This window comes from Rhincodon typus, chromosome 22 (genome assembly GCF_021869965.1).
Source record: "Rhincodon typus isolate 14 chromosome 22, sRhiTyp1.1, whole genome shotgun sequence".
Taxonomy (NCBI): Eukaryota; Metazoa; Chordata; class Chondrichthyes; order Orectolobiformes; family Rhincodontidae; genus Rhincodon; species Rhincodon typus.
Genome location: NC_063353.1, coordinates 29,106,399 through 29,128,518, shown reverse-complemented (window position 1 = coordinate 29,128,518; position 22,120 = coordinate 29,106,399). Strand labels below are relative to the sequence as shown.

At 38.7% G+C, this 22,120-nt stretch overlaps 1 protein-coding gene across 1 annotated transcript in view; it reads left to right on the top strand.

Moving 5' to 3' along the window:
• Positions 1-22,120, top strand: part of dnajc2 (DnaJ (Hsp40) homolog, subfamily C, member 2) — a 42,866-nt gene that overhangs the window by 17,312 nt on the left and 3,434 nt on the right. Inside the window, exons 7-12 of the mRNA XM_048610124.1 lie at positions 2,336-2,401; positions 4,300-4,391; positions 7,697-7,818; positions 15,250-15,399; positions 19,152-19,240; positions 21,521-21,590. Of these exons, the coding sequence (XP_048466081.1) occupies positions 2,336-2,401; positions 4,300-4,391; positions 7,697-7,818; positions 15,250-15,399; positions 19,152-19,240; positions 21,521-21,590 (589 nt within the window). The remainder of the gene's footprint in view (positions 1-2,335; positions 2,402-4,299; positions 4,392-7,696; positions 7,819-15,249; positions 15,400-19,151; positions 19,241-21,520; positions 21,591-22,120) is intronic.

Below are 22,120 nucleotides of genomic sequence, written 5' to 3'. Positions count from 1 at the left end.
GTAAATCACACTCCGGAAACTTGAGTGTATCGTCTAGATTGATACCTCTTTGGAAGGCTGGAGACTGGTGTGTGTCAGAAAGGCTATCAGAAATATTAAAAATTTAGGTTCCATTTGGTTTCTTGTGGATGCAAAAGATCCTTTTGCACAATTTGAAGAAAGGTGGAACTTTCTCTAGTTGGTCCAGGAAAACATTTCTCTTTCAACTAATGTCACTCAAAAAATGTTACCTAGTCATTTAGCTTTTTGCTGTTCATAGAACATGTTATTGACTGCTATGTTTTCCTAAATGAAAATAGTGAATTATTACTGTACTTATTGTGAAACATTCTAGGGTGTTCTGACATCATGAAAGGCACAGGGATATGTTTCATTATGTTGTATGTTTCATAAAATCACAGAATTATCTGCCTCTGAAGGATGCCAGCCCTTTTGAAGAGCAATGGAGTTAACTCCACTCCTGTCTTTTCCTCTCATCCCTGCTTTTATTTTTTCGCCTACTTCTTGTTCAGTTTATCTCAGTTTGGTAGTGTGTTCCAATTCCTAATTCCTTCTGTTTTGTTTTAAAGTTTTTGTTTACTCTGGTTATTTTGCCAATCACCTTGCATCTGTGACCTCTGATAGCAATCCTCCACCACTGGAAATATTTTCCCTTTATTTACTCTATCTTCAATGATCTCTTATAGCTTTATCAAGTCTCCTCTTTTATTTTTCTGCTCTAATGCTCTAACCTAGCTCTTTCAGTCTGTTGATGCAACTGTAATTCATCATTCCTGGAGCCATTGTAGTAAATCTCTTCTGTGATTTCCTTAGAAAAGTTTTCAAATCTTTTCTGGAATGTGGACTAAATTCTAGGTACTCCTGAGTGTTTCAGAAATTGTGGGCAGTCACTTTAGCAAATACGCTCACCTGGCCATCATAAGCTGATCACACAATCACATTGATTTGTAGCATGACATCACGCTATTGAACAATAATCACTGGATGGCATTTTCAAGTTGGCAGCATAATTTGGAAGCAGACTGAATCAAAAACAACCCCAAAATAGTAAGTTTAATCTTGATCCTTTCGTAGCTTATTCAAATGGAATCAGGAAAGCTTTAAAAGGCTCACAGTTCTGTGGGTTCACTGACACTGGAGTGACATTATAAAGAGGGTTAGTATTTAAATGTAGTATTTACATGCAACGCTAAATTACTGTTGTGGTTGGCAGAGTTAAATCCAGAAATTTATAAGCAACAAATAATGGGAGTAACCGAATGTGTTGAATTCTGTACATTGCAAAAGCTGGGGCTGGTAACTTTTTTACCAAAACAGATTCTATAATACAAAGGAAAATTGATTTCCACAAAAACACTGCAATGTTTTTCCTCCTGTACAAATGTTCTTCACCATAGCTATTCCTCTCAGTATCTCAAGCATCGTCGAATTGTCTAAAGTTATTATGTTTGTGTATGATGTGTACTACTTATAGGGGTTAAGATTATAGACACAATAAGTGCTTAGAATTTGCCTTTCTGCCTCTCCTAAAAAAGATACATATCTACTTCATATGGTATATAAAATGTATTTGATACAGTTGGCAACACATTTACCTCCCAGTCAGAAGATTGTGGTTTAAAGCAGTCTTCCAACATGTAACCTGGCTGATATTTCATATAATGTTGAGTGAATGTTATTGAAGGTACTGTCAGTTAGGTTTAATGTTAGACTCAGCCCCTAGCTGTTTAGATATAATGGAACAGCCTACTTTCTGAGAGCTTGCTGTGTGTGAATTGGCTTCCAATCAATAAGTGACTGCGCATCATAAAGCAATTCATTGGTTGTGAAATACTTGGGACATCCTAAATATGTGCTGTTGGACCATATATGGAGGTTTATTCTGCCTGTAGGCATGCCAGGTAAATTTCAAAATACAAAAGCAAAACACTGGAAAACTGAAATGAAGCAAAATATTGGAAATATTCAGCAAGTCTGGTTGCGTCTTCGGAGAGAAAACTGTTTCACAGAGTTAACATTTCAGGCTGATGACCTTTCAACAGAACTGGATGAAACACCTAACCTAAAGAACGGACATTGGCCCAGAACATTAAATCTACTTTCTCAGTGGATATTAAATGATGTGCTGAGCATTTACACCACTCTGACTTTATTTCAGATGTTTAGAATGTTGTCATTGATGCTTGAATGAATTCTCCAAACTGCACAAACTCTTAATTGCTGTGGAGCTGCGCTTAGCTTCTATTTGTTCAATATGATCGTTATGTAGTATCGTGTCATACATTTGCTAGATTGTTTTGTGGCTAATGCTTAGATTTTTTTTAAAAACTTTCAGGTATAATTTTGATTCTTGGCGGGAATTCTCTTACTTAGACGAAGAAGAAAAAGAGAAAGCAGAATGGTATGTGATCTCTTAGTCATACATTTGTTTCTGTCTGATTTTTTTAAAAAATTGACCTAATTATTGGAGAAACATTGTGTGTACATCCTCCAACTTAGTGGAGCCATTGGCTCACCAAAATCCAAATTAGCCAATTGAAGCTTTACTGTTATTAATTAATGAAGCAATCAAAATGTTTGAAAAAAGAATTGAGATGGAATATTATGTCTCAGCTTGCCCACTTCAAAGGAGGCAAGATCCTGGATAAAATTGGATAGATGTACACCTTCTTCCTCTACCCCAACCATCATATCTTCCCATCCAATTAAAAGACGATACATGCTGGAATTTTTTTTTAATGTAACTGCATATTTCCCCTTAAATGGTCATTCTTTGTTTGAACTCAGCAGGTTTAACAGGATAATTGACGATGGGATCATCATCTGAGTACAATCCAGTTAACAGAATTGGCATCCTTATAACTGCACTTCAAGTCAGAATTTCTGGTTAAAGATGAGAAACATTAATACTAACTGCCTGTGAAGTTTCCTCCTCTAAACCACTCGGGGCCTGTAGAAGCTAATACCAAGTCTGGGGCCTGTGCCAAAATTTCAACTTTGTTCAAATAATTCCATGCGGACTTTGGTTTGAAACCTGAATCTTCCCATTTGTGCATAACACCCAACGCATTCACCACTGGGTCAGCTTACTCAGTTTTTGTAAATTAATATTTCAGTTTCAACTTTTACCATCATGGTGTAATTGTAGGTTATTGCCGCTGTTTCCAAACTTAAATAAAAGTTAACAAGTGAGAATAGCAAGAATAAACAGGAATCGTTCCAATCCATGGTACAACATGTTAGAACACCACTATGCCACTCCAAGTGTGATTTAGACTTGACTTAATACTTTTATGTTTTAAATAGTTTAATAATTGATAATTATAAAATTATTAAGGGGAGTGTTATTGCTGCACTGCTAATTCAGACCCAGGTAATGTTCTGGGGATCCGGGTTCAAATCCCACCCTAAAAGATGGAAGATTTGGAATTCAGTAAAAATCTGGAATTAAAAGTCTAATGATGACCATGTTGGAAAAAGTCATCTGGTTCAATAACGCCCTTTCAGGAAGGAAACTGCCATCCTTGCCTGGCCTATATGTGACTCCAGACCCATAGCAATGTGGTTGACTCTTAACTGCCCTCTGGGCAATAAATGATGGTCTAGCCAGTGAAGCCCACATCCTGTGAATGAATTAAAAATACATGATTTTTTTTAATTTTAGAAATATTAGTCCTTTTTGCTTTTTCAAGAGTCCATTAAACTGAGCCTGCTTCTCCCAGTTTTTATTTTTTTTTATATTTATTTACTGGATGAAGGCATCACTGGCTAGGCCAGCAGGAAATTAAGTGTCAATCACATTGCAGGTAAGGCTGGCAGGTTTCATCACTAAAGGACATTAGTGAACCACTCGTCAGTGGATTCATGGTCATCATTACACTCTTCTAGATTTGTTTATTGATTGCATTCAAATTCCACTATCTGCCAAGGCGGGATTTGAACCACTGTCCCCAGAACATTCCTGGGTCTCTGGATTAACAGTCCAGCAATAATACCACCAGGCCATGATGTCCCCTTAATTTGTTGTTTGCATTGTCAAAACTTGAAGTTCGTTTGATATGTATTTCCAACTGTTTTTAATTTAATAAATGCTACTCTTAACTACATTTATAATTTTGGTCAAATTTTGCAAATTTGATGGCTTGTCAGTAACCTGCAGTTCTTGAAATATACACAGATGAATTGACAGATTGAACAGTTTCAGCACAAACTCAGCATGATTTGGAACCTCATCCATACTTGTTCAAAGATTAAAGAATGTATATTCGTTAATGCTTTTAGTGATTTTTCTGTTTGTAGCCGAGATGAGCGAAAATGGATTGAGAAACAAAACAGGGCAGCGCGTGCACAAAGGAAAAAAGAAGAAATGAATAGGATAAGAACACTAGTTGGTAAGTTTAGATGATTTTTGAAAACTTCTTTATAAGCTCCTGCAATTGGAAAATACTTTTTGAATTTGAATTACTGCTAGTTTAGTATTTCAGGTGTAAAATTTTTTTCTGCTTACTAAATTGCATAATTGAACTAACAAATTGATACAAAGCAATGGCTAACTGAACTAATAGGAGAAGAATATATATTTTTGTAAGATAAGATTCAACAGACCTTCCCCTTTGTCTCCTGCTTTTAGTTATCACTATCTCAATTACACTACTATTGAGATGGGTTGAGTGGAGGACAGAAGGAAAAATTTAGAGGGTCTTGGCAAATAGTGTATTTGTCTCAACATCAAGGTCCTGAAATAAATGGATGAATATTGTAATATTTTGCAAGAATCGCAAAAGGTTAGAATGCAGGTACAGCAAGTAGGTTGGAAAGCAACAGAATGCTGTCAGTTATTGTGAGGGGATTTGAATACAAAAGTAGAGAAGTTATTCTTCAATATACACTGGCACTGATGTGACAGCATTGGGAGTACTGAGCACAATATTGGTCACCTTTATTTAAGGATGGACCTAAATACACTGGGGGTAATAAAGCAAAGGTTTATTAGACTAATACTGGGAATAGGCAGGTTGTCTTGTGAGGAAACATTGTACAGACTAGGCTTCTATCCTCTTGAATTTAGGAGAGTAAGAGACAACCGGATTGAAACATAAAATCATTAGGATCCTTGACAGGGTAGATGTGGAGAAGATGTTTCCTTTTATAGGAGGATTAGAACTAGGGGCCACTGTTTACAAGTTAGGGTCACCCATTTTAAAACAGATTAGGCAGTTTCTTTTCTTTCCTGAGGTTTGAGTTTTTTGAACTTTTTTTAACATGAAAAGCTGGTGGATGCAGAGTACTTGAATATTTTTACGATCAAGGTAGGTAGATTCTTGTTAAGCAAGGGGTTTAAGGGTAATCAGGGAAAGATGGGAATGTGGATTTGAGGGGATTTGAATACAAAAGTAAAGAGGTGAGATCAGCCATGATCTTATTGAATGACCGAGCAAGCTCGAGGGGCTGAATATCCTAATCATCTTCCTGCCTTGTATATTCGTATTAAGATCCTGTGCTTTACACACATTGAGGATCTGTTTGTGAGCTTCAATATTAGGTAGACTTTGACTGAGTGTGACTTGGAAACCAAATAAAATTTTAAGCAAATAGGAATTGCGGCTAGATTTTTCATTGGTCGCAGAGGCCAATCATTTCTGCCCCGGGTTGTTACTCCAAATGTTCCTCAAGGCAGTGTCCTTCGACTGAAAACATTTTCATCTGTATTATCAGTGTCCTCCCCTTCTGCATAAGGTCAGAGTGAGGTTTGTTGCACATGATTGCACAATATGTAGTTCGTTTCACAAATACGTCTTTGTGCATGTGCAGCAAGATAATATGTATATTTGGTTTGATAGTGATAAGTGACATTTGTGCCACACAATTGCTGGACAATAGGAGTGGTATTATCATTGTAAAATCACCCGCTGTCAATAATTTGGGGGGCCACCAGAAACTTAACTGAACCAGTTGAATAAATAATTGTGGCTAAAACAGCAGGTTGAATGCTAGGTATTCTGCAGTGAATGACTCCTGAGAGTCTTTCTATTACCTGTTAAGGCCAAGTTAGGAGAACAATTAATGCTCTTTGTTTACCTGGAATTGTGTGGCTCTAACATCACTCGAGCTTGATAGCATTTAGGCTATAGCTACCTACTTGATTAGCATCCGTGGATCACATCAAATATTCACTGATGCAGTGTGGCAGCAGAAGCAAGATGCACTGCAGCAATTCACTAAGATTATTTCAATATCCCTCCTAAATCCATCACCTCTGCAACATGGAAGGACATGGAACACTGGCATCTCCAACTCCCTCCATGTTTGCTTTGAAATGTATTGCTGTTCCTTCCTTGTGCTGGGTAAAAATCTTGGAACTCCCTACCTAACATCACGGTGGGTGTACCTAGTTCACATTGACTGCAGCATTTTAAGAAGACAGCTCATCACTATCTCTCTGGAGTAATTAGAAATAAGTGCTGGTCTTCCCAGCAACACTGACATCCTGTGTTTGAATGAAGAAAAAGTGAAAAACCCAAGTGAATAATTAGTGGAATAAGGGATGATTAGTCTAGATTGCAGGAGGACAAGTTAAATGTTAGTCAAAATAATCTATAGACAACATTTTTGGATATATTTGTTTATGAACTAATTGCAAATTTTGCATTTTAGGTTTGCAAGTGGTAACACTTCAGTATTTGGGATACTATTTTTATTGCACTAGAGTTCAGCATTAAACAAATCAATGTCTGAACATAAAGTAGAAGAATAGTTTTGTATTCTCAAATGGATTAATTATTTGTTTAGTTCTCATAATATTAAATATACTGGAAAGAGGTTCAGGCAGTTAAGATGAGGTTATTTGTAATGGGATTTCTTTTCTTGCAATAATAATTTAGGGAATGACAGGCTTCAGAAGTAATTAACAAAACTGCGAAATGTCTGCTTTACTTATCTTGTATTAATTTTGTTTGCATCTGAAATTTGTGGATTTAAATCCAACCCCAGGAATTTAGCACATTTAGGACTATTATTACTTCAATGCAGTGTACTATTGGAGATTGATTCCTTTTATATGAGACATTATATGGCTTGTTCAAATGAATGTGACAGATATCATGGTATAATTTGATGAAGCATAGAGTTCTTCTAGAGTCCTGGTCATCAATACTCTTATCCCAACTAGTGTTACCCAAAACAGTATTCCTATTTGTGGGGCTTTTAGCTGTCGTATTTACATGGTGGTTAAAAAAATTACTGAATTTCAAGATATGATAATATACTCTGCAATGGTGCCTTCTAATATTACATAATTTCAACACAATCATTATTTCTGTTTGGCAGCCACTTAGTTCTGTTTGAGTACTTGACACTTCATGTAACAAACGTGCTCATTTCAGGTGGTTAAAAGGAAATGGACAATGTTACAAATTCACCTATTTTAGAATCGTAGGCTGGTACAGCACAATGAAAGATTATTTAATCCATAGCTGTGCACTGTCCTCCCCTTTCAATATTATTGTTTTAATAACTTTTTCAAAATAATTTATTGTATTTGTCTGTTCCATGCCTTTGGGTTTAATTGTGTTAAGTACAGGTCTGTAAGTCTGTCATGCATGAAAATATACTGCCAATATTTACCAGTGAACTCTTGCAGCATACAATGCCATACAGTACTGAAATACAACATTTTACGTGATGATTTGCTTGATAGACACTGCTTACAGCTGTGATCCTAGAATAAAAAAGTTTAAAGAAGAAGAAAAGGCAAGGAGAGAAGCAGAAAAGAAGGCAAAAGCTGAAGCAAAAAGAAAAGAACAAGAAGAAAAAGAAAAAGTAAGGATTAGAAGCTGGGTAATATCTATCCAGTTTAATTCTGAATGTGAGTTCTGCTGGAATAATTTTAGAAACCAATGTTATGTGGGGAAAATATAACATGCCAGAGTTGTCAGTTGCATGAAGGCATTTCACCTCTGGCTTTGGTTGCTTTGCATTTCTCCATCTTCCAAATGTACCTTGAATGGACCCAAGCATCCTCCTCATTAAAGGCATTTTTGTTAGATTGCCAGATAGTTTTTGATTCCAATTTACCTGTTACAGATTTATCCATACTCCACTAAAATTGGCCATCTTTCAATTAACTTATTTTACTGTAATTGTTCGTTGTTCTATACTGTAACTAATATGATACTTTAGGTATTGTTCCCTAATTGCTCCCTGCTGTCATTTGACCTACATCAATTTCCAGAACCAGTTTTAGCAATGCTGCCTCCTCTGAGCTGGAAACATCCTGATCAAGAAAATTCTCTGCCCTTATTCTAATGTAACCTTGAATAGAAATAGTGTAACGTTCTCCATCATCATTCATCAGCTCACTTCTACAGCAAATTGCAAACCCGTGACCTCTATCATCTAGAAGGACCAGGATAGTAAGTGCACAGGGACAGCACCACTTGCAGGCTTGCCTCCAAGTGGTATTCCATTTTGATTTGGAAGTATATTGTCATTTCCTCTGGCACTTGAGTCGAAAAATGGTAACTCCCTCCCTAACCCCAGTGTGCTTGTGTATCAAACACCATTCCGTAAACTTTTGTACTGTCCAGTCATCCAAACACAAATACTATTGTTTGGGCTCCAGTTATTCAGCCACGAGTTGCCATTACCACTATTTTCCCCTCAATGTTGAAATTCCCAGTACTTGCTACTATAAGTAGTTAGTATTGTAACATTCTTTCTCTGAGGCTAGGGAGAATTAATATATTTCAAAATTCTTTGGTGTACCAACTTGAAGTCTATATAAAAATAGTGGAAGTTAGTCTTTTTAGCTTGGTGAACTGTTAGTTCTAGTTTCCATTATTAATTTAGTGCTCAAAATTGCCATTATAATAACAATTCTGCATTTTAGTTGTGTCCAGGGATCTTCTCTCTCAGGCCTGCCTGTGAGTAATGTAGAGCTTTGTGGTTTTCCCAGATGTAACCTTCTGCCTACTGAAGAGACAACAAACAACTACAGTTCAAAATATATTGTAAAGTAGACTTGGGGAAAGCATTGATCTGGGATCTGGGTTTTGAGCCTGACTGTTGTTTCTGTCTAGTCAGCTCTCCAATATACAGACAAGGTATAGAAGTCCAGCTGGGATAAGGTGGAAAAGGAGGGGATCAGTGAGTGACTAGTGAGGGAGGTGTTGAATGAGTGACTGAGGAAGGTGGAGGGAGGACACAGATTAGTGTTTGAGGAGGATGGCAGGGTGTGGCTAGTTGAGCTGTGTACCTGTGGATGGAGAGGGGCTTCACTGAGTCTTTCACCAAGGAATAAAGAAAGCTGTACTGAAACCTACACGTAAAGTAGTATTTTACTAATTACTTTCAAATGTCAGAGTTTCACATTTATTTGGTATTATTAGTGTTTATCTATTTAATACAAGTGCTTTAATAACAAATAGTCATAGAGATGTACAACATGGAAACATGCTGACCAGATATCCTAAATAAATCTAGTCCCATTTGCCAGTATTTGGCCCATATCTCTCTCAACTTTTCCTATTCGTATACCCATCCATATGCCTTTTAAATGTCGTAATTGTACCAGCCTCCACCACTTCCTCTGGCAGCTCATTCCATACACACACCACCCTCCACATGGAAAATCTTTCCCCTTAAGTCCCTTTTAAATTTTCTCCTCTTACCTTAAACTGATGCCCTTTTTTTTGGACTCTCCGCCCCAGGGAAAAGACCTTGTCTGCTCACCCTATCCATGCTGTTCATGATTTTATAAACTTCTATAAGGCCACCTCTTGGCCTCTGGCATGCCACGGAAAATAGGTCCAGCCTATTCAGCCTCTCTCCATAGCTCAAACCCTCCAACCCTGGCAACATTCTTCGTAAATCTTTTCTGAACCTTTTCAGGTTTCACAACATCCTTCCTATAGCAGGGAGACCAGAATTGCAGACAGTGTTCCGAAAGTGGCCTATCCAATGTACTGTACAGCCACAACATGACCCACAACATAAACTCATATACTCAATGTACTGACCAATAAAGGCAAGCATACCAAACCCCTTCTTCACTATCCTATCTACCTGCGACTCCACTTTCAAGGAACTATGAACCTGTACTCCAAGGTCTCATTGTTCAGCAACGCACCCCAGGTCCTGACCTTATCATTAAGTGTATAAGTCCTGCCCTGATTTGCCTTTCCAAAACACAGCACCTCACATTTATCCAAATTAAACTCCGCCTGCCACTCCTTGGTCCATTGGCCCATCTGATCAAGGTCCCGTTGTGCTCTGAGGTAACCTTCTTCACTGTCCACTGCGAACTTGCTATCCATATCTCCTATGTTCACATCCAAATCATTTTATATAAATGACAAAAAAACAGTGGATCCAGCACAGATTTGTGTGGCGCACCGCTGGTTACAGGCCTCCAGTCTGCAAAGCAACCCTTCACCACCACCCGCTGTCTCCTACCTTCAAGCCAGTTCTATATCCAAATGGCTAGTTCTCCCTGTATCCCATGTGATCTAACCTTGCTAACCAGTCAACCACGAGGAACCTTGTTGAAGGAGTTACTGGAGTCCATTTGTATCACATTCACTGCTCTGCCCTCATTAATCTACTTTGTTACTTTTTCAAAATATCGATTAAGTTAGTGAGACAATCTTTCCCACGCACAATGCCATGTTGATTATCCCTAATCAGTCCTTGCCTTTCCAAATGCACACAAATCCTGAGGAACAGGACTCCCTCCAACAACTTGCCCATCACCGACGTCAGGCTCACCAGTCTATAGTTCCCTAACTTTTCCTTACCACCTTTCTTAAATAGTGGCACCACGTTAGCCAATCCCCAGTCTTCCAGCACCTCACTGTGGCTGTCGATGATACAAATATTTTGCCGAGGGGTCCAGCAATCACTTCCCTAGCTTCCCACAGAGTTCTAGGGTACACCCGATCAGGTCCTGGGGATTTATCCACCTTTATGTGTTACAAGACATACAGCACCACTCCTCTGTAATAAGGACATTTTTCAATGTGTCACTATTGATTTCTCCATGTCTATCTTCCATATCCTTCTCCACTGTAAATACTGATGCAAAATATTCATTTAGTATCTCCCCCATCTCCTGTGGTTCCACCCATAGGCAGCCTTGCTGATCTTAGTTACCGTTTTGTTCTTAATGTTTTCTTTGGATTCCTTAACCTTATTTGCCAAAGCTATCTCATGCCCCCTCTTTGCCCTCCTGATTTCCCTCTTAAGCATACTCCTACTACCTTCATACTGTTCTAGGGATTCACTCAATCTCTGCTGTCTATACCTGATGTATGCTTCCTTCTCCTTCTTGACCAAAACCTCAATTTCTTTAGTCATCCAGCATTCCATACACCTACCAGCCTTGCCCTTCCCCACAACAGGAACATACTATCTCTGGATTCTCATTATCTCATTTTTGAATGCTTCCCGTTTTCCAGCTGTCCCTTTACCTACAAACATCTGACCCTAATCAACTTTTGAAAGTTCTTGCCCAATACTGTCAAAATTAGCCTTCCTCCAATTTAATACTTTAACTTTTAGATCCAGTCTATCCTTTTCAATTACTATTTTAAAACTAGTAGGTTATGGTCACTGGCCCCAAAGTGCAGCCCCACTGACACCTCAGTCACCTGCCCTGTCTTATTTCCCAAGAGTAGGTCAAATTTTGCTCCTTCTGTAGTAGGTCATCCACATACAGAATCAAAAAAATTTCTTGTACACACTTAACAAGTTCCTCTCCATCCAAGCACTTAACACTATGGCAGTCCCAGTCTATGTTTGGAAAGTTAAAATCCCCTACCATAACCACTCTATTATTTTTACAGATAACTGAGATCTCCTTACAAATTTGCTTCTCAATTTCCCACTGACTATTGGGGGCTCTACAGTACAATCCCAATAAGGTGATCATCCCTTTCTTATTTCTCAGTTCCACCCAAATAACTTTTCTGGACGTATTCCCAGGAATATCCTCCCTAAGTACAGCCATAATGTTATCCCTAATCAAAAACACTACTTCCCATCCCCTCTTGCCCCCCTTTCTATCCTCCCTATAGCATCTGTACCCTTGTACATTAGGCTGCCAGTCCTGTCCATCCCTGAACCACATGATTACTATGATATCCCAGTCCCAGGTTCCCAACCATGCCCAAAGTTCATCTGTTTTACCTGTTAGGCCTCTTGCATTGAAATAAATGAAATTTAACTAATCAGTCCTACCTCATTCTCTGCTTTGTTCCTGCCTGCCCGGACTATTTGATGTGTACCTTTTCCCAGCTGTACCAGTCCCAGACTGATCTCTTTCCTATCTCCCTGGATGTCCCCTGCTCCCCAACCCCCACAGTAGTTTAAATCCTCCCGAGCAACTCTAGCAAATCTCCCACCAGTATAGTTGTCCCCTTCCAATTCAAGTGCAATCCATCCTTCTTATACAAATCACTTTTACCCCAGAAGAAGTTCCAATGATCCAGAAATGTGAATCCTTTCCCCCAGGCCCAGGCCCAGCCCCGACCCCAGCTCCTCAGCCATGCAGTCATCTGCTCTATCATCCTATCGCTACCTATCCTCACTAGCTCATTATACTGGGAGCAATATGGATATTACTACCCTTGAGGACCTTCTTTTTAAATTCCTGCCTAAATTTGTACATTTGCTCCTCAGAATCTTGTCTTTTTCTCTTCCTTTGTTGTTAGTACCAATGTGTACAACGACCTCCCGCTGCTCGCTCTCCCCTTTGAGAATAGTCTGCACTCTCTCCAAGGTATCTTTGATCCTGGCACCAGGGAGTCAACACACCATTCTGGTGTCTCCTTGTTGGCCGCAGAAATGTTTGTCTGTGCGTCTAACTAGGGAGTTCCCTATCGCAGTCGATCATTCTGAACCTGACGTATCCCTCGTTACATTAGAGCCAGTCTTGCTACCAGAAACCTGGCTGTCAGTGCTGCATTCCTCTGAGAGTCCATCACCCCCTATTTCCAGAACAGCATAATTGTTTGGGATGGGGATAGCCACAGGAGACTCCTGCATGACCTGCCTCCCCCTCCTACCTTTCCCAGAAGTAACCCATCTACCTGACTGTATCTTTGGTTTATCTCCCTTCCTGTAACTGCTGTCCATTACACCCCAGCTCCTGTAAATTCCTCATTGCCTCAAACTACTGCTCCGAACGATCCAAACACACTTCTTGCAGACGTAATCATCAGTAACATGGAAATTCTCCCTTATCTCCTCCATCCAACAGGAAGAGCACATCACTTTCCTAAAGGCCACCTTTGCACCTAAACAATCTACAGACCTAGAAAATAGCACAATCTTATTGCTCTAAAAACACTGCTGCAGGCTAACTTAGTGCCTATGTTTTTATATTTTTAAAGTTTAATCAAGAGACAGATCTCAATAAAAATATTTAATCAAAAAAGAACCCACTCTGCTCACTATTCTAAATTTACAAAAAAACCCAGTAATGTTACACTTTAAGATAAGCCACATAGCTGCTCCCCTGCTGTGAGCCACTCCACGTGGGTTTCTTTTAAGGTCAGCTGCAAATTCCGCTGTTTGTTTATTTTTCTTAGAAGAACGCAGATGCCTAGAGATACTTGACATCAAACAGCAGTGGCAGTCAGCTGTGCAGATTCTCTGCTGGATCAGACAGCAGTGCAGGTTTATTATTCTGTTTGTTTCAATTCCCACTATGTGGTCACTCATTGCCTTTGTCTCTTCTTTTTGAAGTGCTGCTGTTTTGATTTTTTTCCCCCAAAGTTCCAAAACAATGCAACAGATTATAAAACAGTAATTACTGCTCCTAGAATTCAAGGAAATCAGCTCCAACACTGAAAATACCTCAAAAAAGGAGCCGCTTTTCTCAGCCACAATTTTTCTCCATCTTCCATCTTGCATTACCCAGAATACTCAATGTTATTAAGCCGCTTTATTGTTTTTATTTTTCTTGGAATCTGGGACTGTGTTGATTTTCAAAGTTTTTTTTCATAATGGATATTCATTCGTGGCAAGTGTCATAGCTGGCCAGGTTAGTGTTTGTTCTAGTCAGTAATTTGTTTTTTGCTCATTTACGGGATGAGGGTGTCATTGGCTAGGCCAGCATTTATTAAGAGTCAACCACATTGCTTTGGATCTGGAGTCACATGTAAGCCAGAACAATTCAGGATGGCAGTTTCCTTCCCTAAAGGACATTGAGCCAGATGGGTTTATCCAATGATTGACAGTGGATTCCATCATCATTAGTCTCTTAATTCCAGAGTTTTTTGTTGAATTCACATTCCACCATCTGCCATAGTGGGACTCGAAACCAAGTCCCTAGAACATTACTTGGGTCTCTGGATTAACAGTCCAGCAGTAATACCACTAGACCATTGCCTCCCCCTAAAGTAATTGCCATTCAGAAGGTGGGGAGTTAAAATAGTGTCAAATTGGAAAATAGTTTCCAAAGCACTACCTTTACCTTTGTCCTTTGCTTTCCTTCCCATGTATATAATCCAGCAAGGTCTTCATCTTGTATTATGTGCTGTAACTGCCTTGAGTGCTGAAATGCTGGGCTCACTTTTGTGAATTTATACAAATACCTTTGTCCACATTCTTAACAGAAGATATAAAAAGGGAATACTAAAGCACCTTAAGTCTAATAATTCTAGCCACTTGAAAGGGTGAGAAGCATTTGCATTTTAGTGCAGATTGTAAAATGTGCTGTAATTCCATGATTCCTTGTCACAAAAAATTCATATCCTTTCTGTTGTTTGGCCAGGCTGAATTCTGTACAATACAAAAATGAATGTTTGTATGTCTTAATTCACTTTAATCGCAAAAAGTGTCGGGTCATCTTTCATCCTCGTTTGCAGATCAATAAAATGTGGGGAAAAAAATGTACTAGACCCAAGCCATCACCGATGTGTGAATGTAGGACATAGCACAAAAGCACACTGAGACAACTGAGTAAAGTCAGAAATGGGTTCCAGCACTGTTGTTCAAATAAGAAATGCAGCACTTTGACAAGTTTTAAGAAGACTTTTACATTAATTTATCCTAAATACTTATAAAATTATACTTTTTTAGACATGTATTGGATTATTTCAAAATACATTTCTTAATGCCATGAATTTTGTGATTTAATTTGGTCTTTAATGCATCAACAAATTTTGCTTGCTCAAACCAAATTATCTCAGAAGTTTGTCCTCTTTTAGAAAGACATTCAAAATGCTTCTGTTGTTCTTCAAATACAAGCAAAAACAGGCTGAATTAGAAGTTGCCCGGTTGGCCAAAGAGAAGGAAGAAGAAGCAGCCAGACAACAAGCCTTGCAAACAAAGAAGGAAAAGGAAATACAGAAGAAAGCAATTAAGAAAGAACGGCAAAAGCTGCGTACAGTTTGTAAGGTGTGATGCACTGTTTTATTTTTATGTGGCTGATCTATTCTGGTGCTTGCGATTTGAATATCAAGATAATTTCCAAAGTTAGTACAATCATTCCTCCGTATCCATGAGGGTTTCATTCCTGAGAACCCCTGCAAATGATGAAATTCACAAGGCAAAGCTCATTACCAAAATAGGTTAAAATGGTTAAAAAATCGCAAATATGTGTTCTTTGCCCACCAATGTTGATTTTTATTGTTACTTATTTTTTGGCGCAGATAGGCGAATTCACAATTTATGATTTCTTAGATACAGAGGATTTACTGTAGATGGAAAATCATGGATTGAATTTGTGATTTACTGGAAAGCAAGTCTCTCTATGGAGCAGACAAAGAAATGTAACCCATAGCATGAGGACCATGATAAATAAAAAAAAACAGCAATAGCCTTTGTCGATATAGTATTCTAGCCCGGTTTCTCTCGACCAACATCAAACTATGATATAGATTAACACACAAATATGTATTAAAGTGCTAGCAATAGTGCTGTTTACATTGGAGTTGGTAGACAAGAGCTTAAGAAATAAAAGTTAATGCCAAACTAGAGAAAAGCAATTGCTTTATATGAGGTAGAAAAGCCTTTTGCAGACTTTGTTTTTTGTCTCTACAGTTAACCTTCTTACTGTCCGTTTGCTGATGCAAAATTCACTAAATCAACCATGATTCCATTTCCAGTTTCCTCCATATATGTCATACTTGGATGGATACTATTACCTTTAAAAAATTATTCCTGGCAGTCTTTATTTGCTGGTCTTTAAACAGTAGAATTTCTATCTTTTAGTAATTTTTTTGTTGCCTCCAGGTTTCTATTCTCATTTTTTACTCCCACCAGATGCTGCCATGTTGGTATCAATTACATAATGGCTGAAGCCGTAAGTGTTGTTTGTGATGTGACATGCCTAGCTGCTGTCATTAAACATGATAAATACACAATTACAGCTGAAAAATTGCAAAGTCAAGATATTTCACACATGGTGAAACAGCGTTAATTAAACATCAAATCAGTTGAAAGGAAATTAATAGCATTTTTTTTGTTTGGGTAGCCACTTTCTCTTATCAATTAAGATAGGCTGGGATTTTTTTTTACTGGATCGTAGGAGGTTGAGAGGTGACCTTATCGTTTTGTAAAATCATGAGGGGTATGGATAGGATTAATGGTAGGTGTCTTTTCCCTAGGGTGGGGGATTCCCAAGACTAGGGGGCATATTTCTAAGGTGAGATATGAGAGATTAAAAAAAAAATGAAGGGCAAATTTTTTATACAGAAGGTGGTTTGCATGTGGAATGAACTTCCAGAGGAAGTGGTGGATGCAGGCACACTTACAACATTTAAAAGACAGATCAGTCCATGAATAGGAAAGGTTTGGAGGGCTACAGGCCAGAAGCAGGCAGGTGGGACTAGTTTGGTTTGGGATTATGTTTGGCATGGACTGGTTGGACCGAAGTGCCTATTTCCATGCTGTATGACTCTGTCTCAAACTTGTACGGTATCATATTGATTTCCAAGCACTATACTTAACACAATATATTGTTTTCCAGCTCCATGCTCCTCACTTCCTCCAATTCACTTTCGTCCTTATAGAAGTGCTGAAACAGCCCAACTCAAAGTCATGAGTGATCTCCTTTGTGAGTTAGAATCATGCGCTATCCCTCCTGGTCTTCCTTGACCTTTGTACAGTGTTCATAATTATTCCTTCATGTTATTATCCACCAATTTCTCTTCTCTGCTTATCCAAAAGACTTACTGCCGACTCACTTCAAGTAACCTTAACTCCCTTTTCATTACTTGCATGCTTCTCCTTAGTGATGCATTTGCAAGGGTTGGGTCAGCTTTCACATCGCTTTTTTATGTTCATACCCAACTTTGTCTCTCTCCACTTCTTATTTTGTATTCTGACAGCATGCAGAGGATTTGCATCATATAAAGTCTTGGATAAGTCACAATATCTGGAAGACTGAAGTGATTTAACTTTGATTCCTGCTACAAATTCTACTCGTGTAACTATCCCTGTGTCCCTTTTCCAATGCGCTGTGGAGCTGAGCGGGTTCAAAAGTTTGGGGTTCTGTACATCACGAGCTGAGTTCTATATCTGTCCTTCGTGTTCATCACTAAAGCTGTGTACTTCCATATCTGCGCCCCACTTTGTTGTATTCACCCTTCATGAATCTGAGATTACCTATTTAAAAGTTTGAGATTTCCCTGTGCCTTCTTTCAACCCTTTTTATGAATTTAATTTCAAATGTAGAATTGTCATTATCTCCCCTTTCTTTGCATTGTTTAGTGACTCCTGCCCATAACTAGGAGACTAGACCAGTACTACGTAACTCCATACAGAATACCATAATAGATACTGGATGTGAAGTTCACCAACTGTCCAGTAGTGTCTGTACTCTCTGTTCTAGTCTGATCTCACCAGTTTACAATAAAAATTTGGGAAGTCTACTATAAAATAGTTACTGTCGCAGAACTTAAATGGCACAGAAGGGGCCATTCAGCCCATTGTGCCTGCACCAGTTCTGATACCTTTTTCACCCTTCCTATAAAGAGTAGAAGATATTTTGTTCAACTGCAAACTGTTTTAAGACAATAACCTGATAGTAGACATCAGTTTGCAGTCAAATCACCACAAAAGGCTTTTTAAAAAATTGTTAATAGACACAAACAAAATTTGTTATAGAGGCTCATGTCTTCAGAACTTCAAATCAATGCATCACTTCGAGCTAGTTCCCTATCATTTCCTGTTATGAAGATGTTGCTTCATAAAGTTCTGAGGGTGTCAGCAATCCTACCCACCATACCCCATAGGCCATTCTTTATCTGAAGCGCAGAGATGTTAGCAGAATTACTGAACCTTGTCCTATTTACATCTCTGTACTTTCTAGAAAACAGTAATCAAAAGTGGGAACCAACTAATTTATTTCCATTCTCATCTGCCCTCTTTGGACATGGTGTCCCTGTCATGGGGAAGAAATTATTGAACTGGAGAGGGTTCAGAAAAGATTTAGCAGGATGTTGCCAGGAATAGGTTTCAGTTCTAAAAATAGGTTGGGACCTTTTTCACTGGAGCGTAGGAGGTTGAGGGGTGACCTTTATAGAGGTTTACAAAATCATGAAGGGCACGGATAAGGTGAATAGCAAAGGCCTTTTCCCTAAGGTGGAGGAGTTCAAAGTTGGGATGTGTATTTTTAAGGTGACAGGAGAAAGATTTAAACAGGATGTGAGGGGCAACACAGTGGTGGGTGCAGGTGCAGGTACAGTTACAGTGTTTGAAAGACATTTGGATTAGTACATGAGTAGGAAGGGTTTGGAGGGATATGGGCCAAGGCACTACTTTAGTTTAGGAACATGATTGATGTGGACTAGTTGGATGAAGTGTCTGTTTCCATGCTGTGTGACTCTATGAAGTGCTCAAGACCAGTCTGCCAAGGAAGTGGTGAGTAAGCATAAACTAGTAATGAGGAGTTGAAAATTTGAGCCTTTGGTTTGATTTTATGTCTATGTTACACCAATTGTATATCTGTGATCTCACCTTCTATCTTGACATCTGACCCTGTTATCCACATTCTGTATGTGCTGCCATCACTGTACAAATAGCTGTAAGAATCATACAATATTAACAAACATGTACATTTGTAGTTAAAGTCAGTGCTAATTTATAACAATCAGAATACAAAATCCAATAATTTATTATAAAAATGAAACACTCTTATTTTCAAGAATTGGAACTACTTCACTGATAATCATGCTGAAAATGTGAAAATGATGGAGGATGTGGAGAAACTCTGCGATCGACTTGAACTAGTGAGGTAAGTATCTCTTTATTTTAAACTTCTTTATCTGCATAATTTTTTTTATTCATTTGTGGGATGTGGGCGTTGCTGGCTGGCCAGCATTTCTTGCCCATCCCTAGTTGCCCTTGAGAAGCTGGTGGTGAGCTGCCTTTTTGAACAGCTGCAGTCCACCTGCTGTGGGTTGACCCACGATGCTATTAGGGAGGGAATTCCAGGATTTTGACCCAGCGACAGTGAAGGAACGGCGATATATTTTCAAGTCAGGATGGTGAGTGACATGGAGGGGAACTTGGAGGTAGTGGTGTTCCCATATAAATGCTGCCCTTGTCCTTCTAGATGGAAGTGGTCATGGGTTTGGAAGGTCCTGTCTTGAGGATCTTTGGTGAATTTCTGCAGTGCATTTTGTAGATATTACACACTGCTGCTACTGAGCGTCGGTGGTGGAGGGAGTGAATGCTTGTAGATGTTGTGCCAATCAAGTAGGCTGCTTTGTCCTGGATGGTGTCAAGCTTCTTGAGTGTTGTTGGGGCTGGACTCATCCAGGCCAGTGGGAGTATTCCATCACACTCTAGGTGAACAATTTATTAATTTGTCTTAAAATTTTGAGTTCATACATTTATTCTTGATCTCTATAAAGTATCCCTGAAAGAGATGTAATTCATGATTTCCTTCTGTTCTTCATTAATACATTATTGCAACAGAAACTAAAAATAATACAAGTACTAAGATATGAAATTATAGCATAAATGTGCTTTATTACTTTGCTCATGGTTGAAATTCTGTTTTCTACACTGGGCATTGTTTCAGGTTGAATCAGCATCTACAGCCATCATAACTGACCCTGAGCTGAGCTCCTTACTTTATATCTTCTCCAACACAAAGACTACCACCTCCAAAGTCACCTGTCTCCCTTCTCTCAGCTCAGCTGCTGTGAAGCCTTATCTGTTTTATATATTTCCGTTTCTGTTTATCCCCATCATAGGAATTCTATCTCCATTTACATCCATTCTCATTTTAACATTCTCCTAAAAACTCTGACCGAGCCTTTTCACCACCACCCCCCAAGAGCTGCTTTAAATCAATTTTGTTTTCGTGCAACTACATAGGGTATGACTTAATGTGAAAACAAATTTACATTTATATATCATAAATTTGCAAAATACTTGCAGAAAGTGCAAAGGTGGTGTTAATTTTGTCCTTTTTATACTCATGACCATTCAAGGACTAAATTAACTCCATTAAAAAGTACTTTGAGTCAGAGTTATACAGCATTGAAACAGACTCTTTGGTCCAATTCATCCATGCCAACCAGATATTCTAAATTTAATCTAGTCCCATTTGACAGCATTTGGCCCATATTCCTCCAAACCCTTCCTATTCATAAACCCATCCAGATGCCTTTTAAATGTTGCAATTATACCAGCCACCAGCACTTCCTCTGGCGGCTCATTCCATATGCACGCCACCCTCTGCACGAAAAAGTTGCCCCTAAGGTCCCTTTTTAAATCTTTCCCCTCTCACCTTAAACCTATGACCTCCAGTTTTAGATTCCCCTACTCTGGGAAAAGACCTTGGCTATTCACCCTATCCATTCCCCTCATGATTTTACAGACTTCTGTAAGGTCACCTCTCAGCCTCTGACACTCCACAGAAAATAGCCCAACCTATTTCGACTCTCCGTCTAGCTCAAACACTCCAACCCTGGCAACATTCTTGTAGATCTTTTCTGAATCCTTTCCAGTTTCACATTACATTTCCTATAGCAGGGAGACCAGAATTGAATGCAATATTCCAAAAGTAGCCTAACCAATGTCCTGTACAGCCAAGATATGACCTGCCAACTCCTATACTCAATGCACTGACCAATAAAGGAAAGCGTACCAAACGCCACCTTCATTATCCTGTCTACCTATCACTCCACTTTCAAGAAACTATGAACCTTCATTCCAAATTCTTTGTTCGGCAACATTCCCCAGGACCTTAACCATTAAGTGTATAAGCCCTGCCCTGATTTGCCCTACCAAAACGTAGCACTTCACATTTATCTAAATTAAACTTTATCTGCCACTCCTCGGCCCATCTGATCAAGGTCTTGTAGTGAGATAACCTTCTTGGCTAAATACTACACCAATTTTAGTGTCATCTGCAAACTTACCACCCGTACCTCCTATTTTGTCATCCAAGTCACTTATATAAATGACAATAGGTCTAGAAATACTAGTCTGTGCCAGAAAGCCTGGCCATGCTATTTTATTTAGTAGAGTTCAATTTGTTTTTGTCCTATCTCCTTTCCAGCCTCCAAGCCTTAAATGAAGTACTTGCATCAAGTACAAGGGATGAAGGCCAAGCTGAGATAGAGAAACAGGTATGAACTGTAATATGAACTAAAAATACTGGATACCCATGCAGGTTAGGGAGCTGAGAAGCAGAGTTAACTTTTTAACTCAATGAGCTGTTGCTAATGACCAATAATATTTTCTGGGTGAACAGCAGTATGAGTTGTCAGTCCCTTGAGCCTGTACTGTAACATCACAGCTGTATTATGTCTGTACTTTAAAATTTGGTCGTATTAGAGTTTTATATACATTGGGAAATACTGTTGGTAATACTGATGAGAGAAGTTTAGTGTTGTAAATTAAGAATATCACAGCAAAACCTATATTGATTTGATTGAGATTTGTATCTCCTTCAGCAAAGTATTATTAATACACAGTGTATCAAGTGCTAACACTAACTTACAAACTTGTGGTTGCTGTAACTTCTTTTCCCTTGGTCTGCTCATTTTTCTTTCCATACAAAGTAACTGAATTAGCTGAACTTGAATTTGCTTGGTGTTTGTACAGGCAAAATTAATGCATACTACCTACTTGTCACCAAAAGAAACTTCTGTGCAAT